The sequence below is a fragment of the Thermobia domestica genome, chromosome 8 (assembly GCF_964235325.1).
Source record: "Thermobia domestica chromosome 8, izTheDome1.hap1.1, whole genome shotgun sequence".
Lineage (NCBI taxonomy): Eukaryota > Metazoa > Arthropoda > Insecta > Zygentoma > Lepismatidae > Thermobia > Thermobia domestica.
The window spans coordinates 46,502,107-46,516,771 of record NC_137461.1 but is presented as its reverse complement, the minus strand read 5'-3'; the positions used below and the strand labels follow the sequence as shown (position 1 = coordinate 46,516,771).

Below are 14,665 nucleotides of genomic sequence, written 5' to 3'. Positions count from 1 at the left end.
GTACAGACCCCACGGAAATACCAACTTTGGAGGCGACGTGTTCCACACTCATTCGACGATCCTCCAAAACAACTTTCTCCACTCGTTCAATCATGTCGTCAAATCAGTAGGCAGTTTCTCAAATTCGTGGAACATATAATGCAGCATATCTGTGGTACAAAAGTCTTGTCCTGGTTACCAACCCTATGACCAAGTACAAATGGTAAGCCTTTTTAACTCAAGGTGTAAGACTCCATTTTTCATTTTTAAATATATGTTCATCACATACATAACAAAATAGATCAGATTTATTTTTGCACAGATAGGCCATTGTATTCCAATGATGTAAGTTAAATATAGTTTTTTTTTTTTTTTTTCAGCACTAAAAGTCGACTCCGTTAGGGAACACAAAATTGTAAACAAGTTAATTACTACGTCCCAATTGGGGTACCACGTGCAATTAGATAAGTAATGAGGTGCAATACGAGAAAATAGTGCCCCTTATTTAAAAAAAAAAGTTCCTAAGCAGTGAGCAATAATTCGGAGACTGAGGAAAAACATCCCTCTATAAATAACGTATCACCATCTAAAGAAAAACTGTTCCAGGTGGTGCTTATATGATAGTATTTTGCAATCTATGTGCAATAATTCTCTTCTTAAGCACATTAGATCTCCACGTATAAAAACACCGTACCTCACATTCTGACCTTATGTAAATTACAAAGTTGTCGATTAAAAAAAAAAAAAAAAAAAAAAAAAAAAAAAAACTCATGTTGTATTCTTTTAAGAATATAATTTGACAATGATTTTGCAGGGTTCTTTTAATACTGATACCATGTGTATAATCGGGAAATGTATATTTGTGATAAATTTCATAGGAAAAGAATTATAAATACTAAAATTAGAATAAGTAAAACAAAATGTTGCTAAATGGACAAGAAAACTTTTTTTTCGTTTTATTGTTCTTATTTACTGCTCTTTTGACATGAAATTTGCCACATACATGTCTATGCCGATTATACACATAACATTATAAGAAATACTGGGCGAATTCGTTATCAAATTATATTTCTACAACAACATATTTATTGACATGCGACAATAATTTTGGACATAAGTGTACGTGCTACCTAAAAAGTAATTTCAGATTTGATTTTCTCATATAAAAACACATACAAAAAACATATTTTCTCGCAAAGCACAGAGTTTCTGTTGTGCAGTGTAATCTTTCTCAATTAAACGCACATACTTTACTAAAAGTTTATGATAGACTGGATTTAAACTCGTGCTAAAAAGAATTGGATTCAGTTAACTCATTTAACGTATAGCCGCTAGGGTGATTCTTTTCTATATTTTTTCTTGGTGATCTTGCGCTCTCTGCAGGCTAGGATATTCTTTCATCCAGTATGCTGATTTTTTTTTTTTTAAGTCATACCTTGACATGCAAATTACATAATTGTTTCATGGCAACATACAGATAGTCTACTCTTATATACTACAAGCTGTGATAGAATGTAGGGAAAATGTATTTCCCTGTGTGCAAACATGAAGGAATTGGAAAGGATACTGGCTAAATTGTTTGGACAAACTCTGGAAGGTTATCTAGGTTTTTGTGATCAGGAATGTAACAACCAGAGGCAGCTTACAATTGCTTCATTCTTTGTAAACAGTCAACTGAATTCCAAATTGTGAAAAACAAATTGAGTAAAGTAAGAAAAAATATCAAGGCTTCAATTCACACCTTTTGTTTCCAAAATGAATCCCTCCTCACCATTATTTTACTGTGCTGTACATGTTTTAATATTCTTAGCAGCGATACTGAAATATACGAGGTGTATTCAAAAATATCGAACCTTATTTTTTCCCGCGTGAATCAGTGAAGCGCGGGAGACTTTCTTCAACGTAGATGTAGAGGAGACCCTCATGCGCAGTCGTGAATTTTTTCCCGCCTGCAGAAAGCGACAGTCAATGACAGTCGGCCAACGACTGAAGACATATCGTGAGCGATCGTCGGATTTCAGTTTTTTCTAAAACGACAGAAACACTTGAGCAGTGATATTGCATCAATTTTTGCCAAAAGCTTGGCGATACCTAAGCGGAACCATTCAATCGGGTCGGTACATTCAATTTTGAACGAGAATTTGGACATGAGGAGAGTGTCCGCGAAATTTGATTCAGGTTTTCATCGCCCAAACATAACATTCGTGTGTGTCGTCAGGCTTCCTATTCACTCGACATGGCTCCATGTGACTGTTGGTTATTTCTCCAAGCTGAAAATGCTACTAAAAGGAACGCAAAACGCGAGGGCACGGGTTGCTCACCATTCCAAAAACTGCGTTCCAGAAATGATTCCAACAATGGCGGAAGCGCTGGGAGAAGTGTGTGCATTACCAAGGAGATTACTTTCAAAGGGATTAGTGTTCCGGATTTCCAAATCAAGAAATGTATTTTTGCCAACGAAAGGTTTGATACTTTTTGAATACACTTTATGTATGCGTGAGAAAGAGATATGCCAACTCCTATTAACCACAAGTTTTTAGTGGAACTAGGTGTGGTTGCTTTATAGAAGTTTCACTGTCTTTACAAAATAATGATAATAAAAATTGAAACAAATAATTAAAAAAAAAAAAAAAATATGTATTAAATATTTCTCATATTTGATCATACGTTAGTGCATACTATTAGATTAATCAACTGACAGGATTTTCATTTCAGTTTATTAGAAAACTGATACAAAATAAGCCATTTAAGTTTGTTCTAGATTTTTATATATATAAATGCTTTACATTAATGAAATAAATAGGAATAAATCATTATAAAATAATAATAATAATAATACTTACATATACTAAACACAATTTTCCTTAAAATTATCTACACAAAGCAAAGTGAGATGACTATAACTTTATTAAGGATAATTGAAACAGATTCTGGATTTTTTTCTAAAGCTAGAATGCAATAAAAATTATACTTGAAAGATAAAGAACACTTTTTTAATTTTACATATTTCTAAATACAAGTAAAGGCACTTTGCTACAACCTGTTGTTGTTATTGAAGTTACTCCTATTGAGATCACTGTAAATAGAACATTGTAATACATTAACTTGCCTTTATAATCAATAATAAAAAAAGCACTTGAAAGTAAATACTCAAATCTCATCAGAAAGCATAAATATAGTGCGACATGTATAGTTAAAAAAAATCCTGAAGATGCATACTGTACTACATATATGTACTTCAATTTATGAATTAAAGAAATTGGTCCGAATTTACACGAATATAGTTTTGGCCAAACAGATACTGAAGACTACGTACTGTGTACTATACTGTATTTTTATACACAGCAAAAGAAAATTTTATTAGATTCAAAATTCTATGAGATTTGAGAAGTACTACCTCATCACAACTTTACGTAAGATTTGTACGAATAGAAGCATTCACATTTGTGGTCTTGTATTTCAGAAATTACTCTACATATATTTTAACCATATCAATTTGAAGACGAAAAAATTTCATACCGACAAAACCATTACAATAAGACGAAAGAGTTAATCTTCGCTCACTCTATTTTTAAATATATTCTGAAATAGTAAAAATTATGTATACTACTAAGCGAGCTCTCAGATATTACATATATATTCCTGCTGTATAGCATGGCACAAGACAAATTTTGTGATACATAGCATGATTTTTATTGGAAAGAAAAATAATATAATTTTGAAACCAAACATGCCAAAACATTTTTCCTTTAATCTGGATATTTTACCATTTTCAGTACTCAAAACATCTTGTTTCGTTATCAGACGTATCACCAAACGTTGATTCTGCTTGTAGATCATTAACGCGATGTGGACCAAGTCAATATGTTTCAAACCTAATCTCTCTTCTTACATCGTTAATATTCAAGAAGAAGGTCGAAAGACAAGGAATGAACTTCGAAGTCAGTGCTATCTACTGCTACAGTACATCGCTAAAAGTCTGTGACCTCACAGATAAGTACCGATGTAGTGCTCAACAAACTCATAAATATTATTTTAGATCAGATCATAGTACGGTCACAAAGCAAAAATGATCGGATACTCTTTCGTCTGAGACTTTGAAACGGATACAAAAATTTAAGTACAGTTTTGTTTGACGTGGAGGAAGTATGCTGTACTTCGTAATAGTATAATTTCACAACACAGTATTTACAATTTTCAAAATATTTATTATGGATACAGTGGTTCGAGAAATATTAATAGCCAACTGCAGAACTCTGTTCAACGTTCCTGCATGTGCGATGAGCTAGAACGCGCTAAAGTTGAATAAAAAACGGAAATATCCGAAGATGCTGCAACCCCTCACTTTTTTCACTTCATAATAGTGCAGACAGTATTATAAATTGGGTAACGTGTTCACCATTGGTCCACTGTATATCTACTCCTTTAATTTTTGTGCCTGTTTTCTCATTATCACGAAATATGTGTTCAAATCAATTTTATTATTCAGTGGAATCAACTTACGTTGCGCAACAATGGATCTCTCAACAATTCAAACAAAAGTTGGCACTTTGGAAGTGTTAAAAACCTATTTAATTGCATGTTAGTAGTTTACTAAAATTTGTATTACTTACACAATACAAAAACGCTGACATGTGATGTAACTTATTTGTGGTATCGTTTTGATACATATGACTAGGTGAAAAACAACTACCAGTATTAGGAACAAGCTTAATAAAAAGAAAGATATTTTAAAACGCACACCTATTTTGATTTATTTTTATCTGTTCTATAATTCCTATTACTTCACTTCAATATGAACTAATAATAGTACTATTTACAGATTCAATATTTCAAGAATATTGGATCTATATTAGAACTTCCACAGGAAGTTGTACATTAAAAATACACAAAAATGACATACAACATTTTAAAATGACGATGGTAAGTTTGGAATGTTTGACTTTCTTTGGTATAAAATATATATATATTCTGTAATTGGGTGGGATATCTTCAGAACATTTAAGGTAAGTTTGTATTATTAACTTCCCTTAGGGCAAGAAGTAATCCAATATGAAATGGTCGAAAAATAAAACGAATGACTTCATAAATTATATATATATATCGATGAATATCGGTGACAACGGTTATGTACCAGAAATAACTAACACCTATTACTGTATTTGTATTATATTTTTAGAAATCATGTTCATTCATATAAAATTGAGTCGTATAAAGTTTGTGGAAATTCATTTTAGAATATCTCACTACTAAGGTCTAACTTAATTTTAAAAAAAAAAACAAACCAAGCCACTTGGATAGGTGGGGCTAAGCCGCTCCAACGCCATCTGTTGGTGACTAGCTGAACTAAGTGGTCAAGTCTCTTTGTTGCCCTATCTCTAACAGACGTATCGGGAGTTTTCTAGACCTAGTAGCCGTCGTCTTTTATTCACGTGACTCTCCAGTTTGCCTTACGACGAGAATTGGGAAGCACCGACCGCGAATTGAACCCAGGACCACGCGGACGTGAGTTCAACGCTCTAACCACCAGATTATAGTATCCCCATCTAACTTAATTTAGCATTTAGATATAAAATTCAACAGTTAAAAAAAAAAAACTCTTTTACAAGTCTTTTAATTATTTAACAAGCTGCCTGCCACGAAACCAGAAAACTGTTCTCAAGTGCACCCTTACACGAAGGCGTGATACCACTATATATTGTTGCATAACCTTGTGTTGTAAATTGACACATTTATCCCCCCCCCCCCCACATACAAATGTCAAATTTTAAATTGACTTACTAATGTGTACGTCAATAGTCATGAATTTACTGTTTATGACAAATTATATACGCGGAATGTTCAAGAATTACAATCCATGACATAGATGGAAATATATTTTTCCAGTCCCTCATTACAAAAATGCACTTCGTCCATCAATGTTATATAGCCGTTACACCTTGCAAAAAACTGGTAGTCAGCAAACCATTGTTCTACAGCATGTGTAATAACCGCATCAATTTCAAAGTTCTTTCCGCGAATATGCTGTTTTAACTTTGGGAACAAATGAAAGTAGCTGGGTGCCAGCATGGAGTAGGGACGACGTACAAGTAGTTGAAACCCTTCAGCCTCAATTGCTGCCATTGTGTGGAGACTTCTCTGGGCGGAGGCATCATTCTAAAGCAAGAGGACCTGCCTTCATAACATGCCTCTCCTTTTCTCTTTGATCGCTGCCGTGATTTAGGAATTTACTATGGGTAATTGTGACTTGGGACTGATAGTGTATCCGTGTTCACGATGATTAATGAAGAAAACCCCTACTGCAAGTTTTGCTATTTATCTTCAAGTTCAAAATTATGTAGCCATCTCTGATAAACGGTTTCTTATCATTGGGAAATATGATTATTTCTTTTCGATAAATTCGTTTTTTCACGCTGTGTATCTAAGCTTTCTCAATACAAAAACAAAGTAATGATAGGGTTTGTTTGTCGTAATACGAAATAATGAAGTCAGAAAATAATCGAACCACTTCTTGTGGATTAATCTTGCCCACTAGGCAGAAAATGCTGTAATATATACAGCCGCTGGCAATTTTGGAATATTTACCTTTGCTGCTGTACAGCTGGCAAAAATCACTACTTGCTGCGTCAGTAACGTCAATATAAAATGAGACATCTAGTTAAAGAACATTTTATTTTTATTAGATAGGACTAATAATACGTATATCACTGATTCCCAACTATTCCGAAGTATTCTCAAACAGAAAGGGGAAAAATTGTTATCAAACTTTAATAACGATCCCCAAAATCTAATCCCCTTTACAAGGGTATGACGCGAACCTGAAAAGGTTGGGAATTTCTTACGTTTTTTTTTTTAAACCAACTTAGACAATATTGAAAAGAGGATACAATATTTTCATAATCAGACGTGGATACAATTTTTATACAAAAAAAAAATAAATCTTTGTACTAGATTAAGTATCTTCAAAAAGAATTCCCAGTTACTTGTAAACTTCAAGTCTTTATCTTCTCTGGTAAAGCAGGAACTCCTTTATTGACAAAGGTATTTTCAGAAGATCAAAAGCTTCTTTTAAAGTCATTTTCTCTTCTGTTTGTTTTCTCAGACACTTTCGGACTTCCACTCTACATAGCTGCTTCAGTGGACAGCAATTACCTATTAACAAATAAATGATCATCAATATAAATAAATAAACTATATAAATCGAAATAAATTACGAAAGTAATGAGAGGATTCTAAATGGAAGGCTTACAATGAAAACCAATGTAATCATTTTTAATACGTTAACCCTTTTAAATATTTTTTTTTTTTTTTAAAAAAAAAGGAAATTGTAGAATACCAAGAAATAATTTTAATTGTTTTCTCGTCTTTGAGACAGAGCAGGAGGTAAAGATTTCTACTAAGCATTGGTGATATTTATCAGTTCGGAGGAGGAGGATTCATTTTCCTTATCATAATGAATATGTTTTCTTTATGAATAGGGTCATCACGATAGTTATAGCTTATGTTGATCAAAAAGTCAACCCTGTAGGCATATATTGTGATCTTTCAAAAGCATTTGATTGTGTAGATCATGATATACTTTTTGGTAAATTAGAAAAATATGGTATTAGGAATATTGCTATGGGGTGATTCAAATCATACTTGTACAATCGTAAACAAATCGTACAAATCCTTCGTATGGACGAAAAAACTTAAACTCTGAGCAAAATAAACTCAAATGAACAAATAAGTAGAAAAGGTGTTCCAAAAAGATCAGTTCTAGGACCTATACTCATTCTTCTGTATCTAAATGATTTATCCTTAAATATAGAAAAAGTTAATATACTCCGTTTTGCTGATGATACAACAGTAATTGTAACGAAAAAGACAAGAGATAGCTTGCAAGAAGCCATTGATCTTACAACATCCCAACTTATGCAGTGGTTTTCTGCAAATAAATTAAAACTAAATGCAGATAAAACAAAGTATGTCTACTACCATTTATCTCACAGAACTTCACATCAACTACCGCAAATATTCCTTCATCATGAAGTATGTACCTTTACTAATATCGTCAAATTTTTAGGTATGTATCTAGATGATAATTTTCATGGCAAGAACACGTAGACACACTAAGCAAAAAATTAGCCCAAGCTACCTACATAATACGAACTCTAGTCCCAATAATGAACCTACACTTAATTATGTCCCTGTCATATTCTATTCTCATATTAAGTAGGGAATTGCCTTCTGGAGATCTTCGCCAAAACTTCAGAATATATACAAACAACAAAAATGTGTCATAAGAATTACTAACTACGATATCACCGAAGCGCACCAGCTGTAAGAAACTATTTGAATAATTGAATATGATGAGTTCCTTCTTTGTACATATCTGACCTATCTGTACTTCTCAAAATTACTCGGGATCATTTGGATAATATTAAAATAGATGGTGATACTCACAACTATCTTACGCGTGGAAAAGACAATCATAGAAATTTATGAAGTGATAGGTGAGATTTGATTTTTCCCTTTTTCATTTCAATTTTGTCACTTAAGACGTTGTTACATTAGTATCCTTTCTCTTACAAACAAGACAAACTCAGGAGGCCTTACGGATGTTATGTAGTACTTGATAGGAAAGGGAGAGAAATTTGCCCACAGATTTATCTACATACATAGAAAAGTTCACACGATGTTCACAGTTGTTGAAGGAAAAGGCTAGGGAAAGCACTGAAGTTCTGAGGCACTTCGTGCCAAGCGTGGGCGTCCGACAAGTGAGTCCTTTCCTCACAGACTGAATTGTACCTAAATGTGCAAAATCATTTTTAACCTGCATCCAACACATTCTTGCTGCGGTATAACCTTATTAGAATTATAATTAGAATTTTCTCTAGTCTCATTTCAAGGCCATACGAGGAAGTAAAAATAAAGTGCTTGGGTTCAACCCACAAAGTACGTTTCAAACTGCTGGTCGAAACTGATCGGGTATTTTCGTTCTTTCGTTCATCCAAACTAATATGATGGGGAGACACTAACATATTGTTTGATGTTCCATATAATTTTAGCATTTTCCCCCTTCTTATTATCTATTTTCTATAAAAATTCATTAAGGATCGGAAATCTCACTAACCCTATTATAATGTAAAATACTTATAATGTGCGTAATACTCAAGATATACGAGGGCTGTTCAGAAAGTAACAGACGTTTTGAAATAATAAAAAAAAAAGTAACAGAATGAACAAACCAAACTGCATTATATACATTTGAAAGGTACATTCTTAAGCTATTTTCCACACAACCACCATGCAAATTAAAGCACTTATCATATCGTGGCACAAGTTTTTCAATACCGTTGGGGTAGAAATCTGCCACCTGCAATTTCAACCACTGGCTTACATTGGCATGCAGTTCGGCGTCAGCATCAAAGCGTTGTGTAGCGAGCCACGTCTTCATAGCTAGGAAGAGGTGATATAGTCGCTCAGCGAAAAATCCGGGCTATATGGTGGGTATCGAACACCTCACATTCAAAACCATGCAAGAGCTCTCGAGTACGCTTGGCCGTGTGTGGACGTGCGTTATCGTGAAAAAACACCACCTTCGCGCTAAGTTTTACCAGGCGCTTGTTTTGAATCACATGCCTTAACTTTTTCAGTGTTTCACACACCTCACAGGAGGCGGAATTTTCTATTGCAGTGCACATTGTAACATGTCACAGAAAACACAGTAAGTGTGGCAACGTTCTGACACCAAGATGACAACTCTAGCCCCACCCACTACCGCGATAGGCCAAAACGTTTGGTACCTTCTGGACAGCCCTCGTAGTTCTATATATTTTGATATTTATATGGCGAGATACATTAACTGAGTGTCTGATACTCTGTATTTTTCTTTCTAATTGTCTTCTCAATTTATGCATGAATGAACAAATATTACCTAATGCGGTCTCGATATCTGTCCACGTTCCAGCCGGAACACACAATATCCTCATCAGCCGTTCTACATTCTCACGCACGCCAAAAGCACCATACTTCAGAAGAATGTTTAAGGCCTTTCTCAATGTAAATGCCAAATACTTCTTTATAACGGCATCGGAATCTTTACGAGACCAAAGTACAGGAATTTCAGTGCAACACCATCTTATAATATCTATGTGGCTATGTTGCGTATTAGGTAGAAGGACTTCCAATGTCTCTGGATGAAAAATACAAGCAACAGCCATTGCATCAGGACCTGGGAAAATACTGCACCTATAAATAAACAAACAAACAATAATTATAATAGTGTTAATGAATAATACTAATACCTCTACGACCGATCAACAGTAAAAAAAAAAAAAAAAACCTTAGCAACAAACCTTAATACCAAGATACCTTCGCTCCTTCAACCTATCGTCACACCTCGATTCCGTAATCAATTTATCAAATTGGAAGGCCGGGAACCGCGAATGCAGTGTAAAAAGTTTCCCTGAAATTACACTACAACAGAAGACTCTGTCATGTCAGTTCTATAGCAACAAAGCGTGCCAACTATTTAGGAATGCCGTGTAATGATGGAAGGGAAGCACAATGAAAATATAGTTTCGGAGACATACCCAGGATCTTGTATCAATCTGCTCTGAAACAAACTTCGCCGAGAGAAGGATTCAACCACAGGTACACAAATGCTAACTTTAATTGTGAGTCATGATTTGATAATCATCTGCGAATCTCGATGTGATTTCGCTGCGGATTAGGTAGGAAAAGAGCAACAGGAATGCTTTAGAACCTGAGAAAAATTGTACATAGAAGCAAGTGGCCCAACCAAGAGCGCCCTACCTCATTTAACAACACTACAAAGTGATTTCTTCTGCAATCCATCATTTTAATTTGCTGATTTTTCCTTTGTTTTATATCATGTTCATACAGTTTTTCGTAGAAAATGATTTGCACACGGTTTGTTTCGTTTCTACACAATATAATGATTTTTATCATATGTAACACCGAAGAAGTTTTGATGGACGAGACCTACTGTAAAAACGAGATCAGAACCAGTGTTTGAGTTTTTATCCAAACGGAACTTTGACAAACAACATACGAATTCGCTATATGGTAAGCTAAAAAGATTATAAGACTAGTAAATAGTCGGGAGTAGGCTAGTAGTTACGCTGCAATCATGAGGTTCTAGGTTAAAACTCCGCCACCCTTATTTTCCTGTTTCACCAGACGAATAACAGGATGCTATCTTTATATAATCACAAGTTCTGGCTTACTTCTTTTCTCATTGTTGTTATTGTTGATTGTGAATTGTTCCACGGTAAATTGTCTTTGCAAAATGTTAATTTGTTATAGAAATAATCTATCTACGAGAGTTGAGACTTTTAATAGTGCAATTAAGCTATGAAACGGACTACATAACGATAAAACGACGAATTATCCAAGATTACTTAACAGTTTCACTCTTGCAAGTTTTCTCAAATAATTTGTTCCTTCTCTTATTACATGTCCCTGAAGTGAACAGTTGATGCTTTTATTTTTCTGTAATACAGTATAAACATACAGAATCTTTGAATATAACTACCTGAAATGAAATATTGTAGTGAAAGGCTATAGTTCAACGCTTTCAAGGTAAATTATATTAATTCTAATTGTATTTTTAACAAACTTAAAAATTTTGTGTCTGAATTCTCTCTCTCTGTGTGTGTGTGTTATTTGCGAATTTTTCAATATTGAGCCCTCCATTTTGAACATGTGTCTTCGTAAAACAACATATCGTAGAACGTTTTAACAGAACCTTTAAACACGACATGTGGAAAAAATTTAATACTCAAGGAAATTATAAATGGATAGATATATTACAAGAATTGTTTAATGAGTATAATAATAAAGTACATAGAACAATTGGTATAAACCCTGTAGAAGTTAATAAGAAAAAATTAATTATGTTTAAGTTCGTTCTGGCGATGTATGTCTGTTTTGTTTCTTTTTTTTAACGTGACCGCCCATGATTGCATGAGCATACAACAAAAACAACAAGAAAAAAAAGTTAGGTTATATATACATATAAGAGTCCTTTTCAAGCTACCATTTGGATATCAAGTTATTATTTCTTGGACAGTCTGAAAGTGCACACATCTGAAAACATCACCTTCTTCCAATGCTTTTGTATTCCATGTTCGCATTTCTTCCAAAATCCAGTTTTCTTCTTCACAGTTTTTTTTAACCCTTTCACAGAGGAAGTCGACTTTTGTCGACAGAAAGAAAATTTCCTTAACATGCGAATGTCGACTATAGTCGACGTGTTAAAATTTGTTTGTCCGTATCTTGGCTTTGTCGAGAGTAGTCGCCAAAGTTGTACCGTTCAATTTTTTGTGTTCTATTGTTTTCGATAAACAATAGAAATCAGACAGAAAACCTTTGGCGACTCCAATCGACAAAACCAAGATACAGACAAATTTTAACACGTCGACTATAATCGACATTCGCAGGTTAGGGAAATTTTCTTTCCGTCGCCTTCCACAGTGAAAGGGTTAAAACACGTCGTAAAGGCAGTTCATAGTACTTTAAAAAACTATGATTGTTATCGATGTATCAAACATTACTTTTCATAGTCTTCTTTGGTCTACCTGAGCCTACTTTTTGTTTTCGAGTTATGCAATAGGAATGACTGCCTTTTGAGAAGATAAATAATTTAATATGAATCTTTCAATTCTAAAGCTACGAGAACTACAGAATACCTTTGCTCTAAGAAAGTTAAGGCACGAGTTTCTCTTCAATTGAAAGTTTCTAGCGCCCTATTCGCCTCGAATGCTGGGATATCAAGCTTCAGTCGCCATCACAAAGGATAAATATGTTACCCATGCTTCAACGTAAAAGTCTAGGAGAGAACTGAGTTTATAGACACACTGGATAGTCACATGAAGAAATCGCGCCACCCTCGAAGTTTGACAGAAATACTGGGGAGGGGGAATAGTAAAATTACTATAACGACTTCAACATGTAATTTTTTCTGCATATATATATATATATATATATATATATATATATATATATATATATATATATATATATATATACCGGGTGAGGCATTTAAAACTGTTTTTTTGAATATCTGGAAAACTACAAATCGGATTTTGAAAAAGTTGTAATAAAAGTTGTTCGTCTCGAAGGGGGACATCCAATGATACCACACTCGACCCCCTGCCCCCACCCCCCGGGGGCGGGAGGGGGGCAACTTTGAAATCTTAAATAGGAACCCCCATTTTTTATTCCATATTCTGATTCTCCGTGAAAAAATACGTAACTTTTGTATTGAACATTTTTTTCGTTGCGTGATAGATGGCGCTGTAATCGACAAAAATCAAAATGGCTCACAAACATTTGAAAAATGAGGCATTTAAAACTGTTTTTTTGAATATCTGGAAAACTACAAATCGGATTTTGAAAAAGTTGTAATAAAAGTTGTTCGTCTCGAAGGGGGACATCCAATGATATCACACTCGACCCCCTGCCCCCACCCCCGGGGGCGGGAGGGGGGGCAACTTTGAAATCTTAAATAGGAACCCCCATTTGTTATTCCATACTCTGATTCCCCGTGAAAAAATACGTAACTTTTATATTGAACATTTTTTCGTTGCGTGATAGATGGCGCTCTAATCGACAAAAATCAAAATGGCCCACAAACATTTGAAAAATGAGGCATTTAAAACTGTTTTTTTGAATATCTGGAAAACTACAAATCGGATTTTGAAAAAGTTGTAATAAAAGTTGTTCGTCTCGAAGGGGGACATCCAATGATACCACACTCGACCCCCTGCCCCCACCCCCCGGGGGCGGGAGGGGGGCAGCTTTGAAATCTTGAATAGAAACCACTAGTTTTTATTCCATATTCTGATTCTCCGTGAAAAAATACGTAACTTTTGTATTGAACATTTTTTTCGTTGCGTGATAGATGGCGCTGTAATCGACAAAAATCAAAATGGCTCACAAACATTTGAAAAATGAGGCATTTAAAACTGCTTCTTTTGAATATCTGGAAAACTACAAATCGGATTTTAAAAAAGTTGTAATAAAAGTTGTTCGCCTCAAAGGGGGACATCCAATGATACCACACTCGACCCCCTGCCCCCACCCCTTGGGGCGGGAGGAGGGCAACTTTGAAATCTTAAATATGAATCCCCATTTTTTATTGCATATTCTGACTCTGTGAAAAAATACGTAACTTTTGTATTGAACATTTTTTTCGTTTCGTGATAGGTGGCGCTGTAATCGACGAAAATTTGTTACGAACAATTGAAAACTATCCAAGAAATACGCATCAGATTAAGAAAATTAAAGTAGATAGTTTTGATATCTTTGTAAATGCTATCAAATGACACCATAGTTGACTACCGTAACGCTATCTCAGTTATTCTGAAAGGTGGTTATTCTAAAATCTTTAATGAGAAACTGTAATGTTTTAAGCAAAACACTTGATTCTCCAGAACATAATTCATTACTTTGCCCAAATTTTTGGTGTAATTTCTGTTACCGATGTAGGTGAAATTTACTTCAATTGGACTACGTGGACGTAGTATCTATTAGTTTGTTGCCTTTGGTTTGCTGATTCAATGTGAGTCCCCTTGCCTCTCACTAAGGAGATGCTTGTTTCAGGTAAGTCCCCTTGAGTCTCATCATCGAGGTGTTTGTTTTAGTTGAGCCTCTTGCATCCTACCATTCGGGTGTT

At 34.5% G+C, this 14,665-nt stretch overlaps 1 protein-coding gene across 2 annotated transcripts in view; it reads right to left on the bottom strand.

Annotated features, from left to right (window-relative positions):
* Positions 1 to 1,041: 1,041 nt before the first annotated feature.
* The window catches only part of LOC145692874 (uncharacterized), a 61,617-nt gene continuing 47,993 nt past the window's right edge, over positions 1,042 to 14,665 (bottom strand). For both annotated transcript variants that reach the window (XM_081768412.1, XM_081768413.1), the window contains exons 11-12: positions 9,899 to 10,212; positions 1,042 to 7,131 (exon numbers count right to left, since the gene is read on the bottom strand). In XM_081768412.1, coding sequence (XP_081624538.1) covers positions 6,980 to 7,131; positions 9,899 to 10,212 — 466 coding nt within the window. In that variant the 3' untranslated portion in view covers positions 1,042 to 6,979. The remainder of the gene's footprint in view (positions 7,132 to 9,898; positions 10,213 to 14,665) is intronic.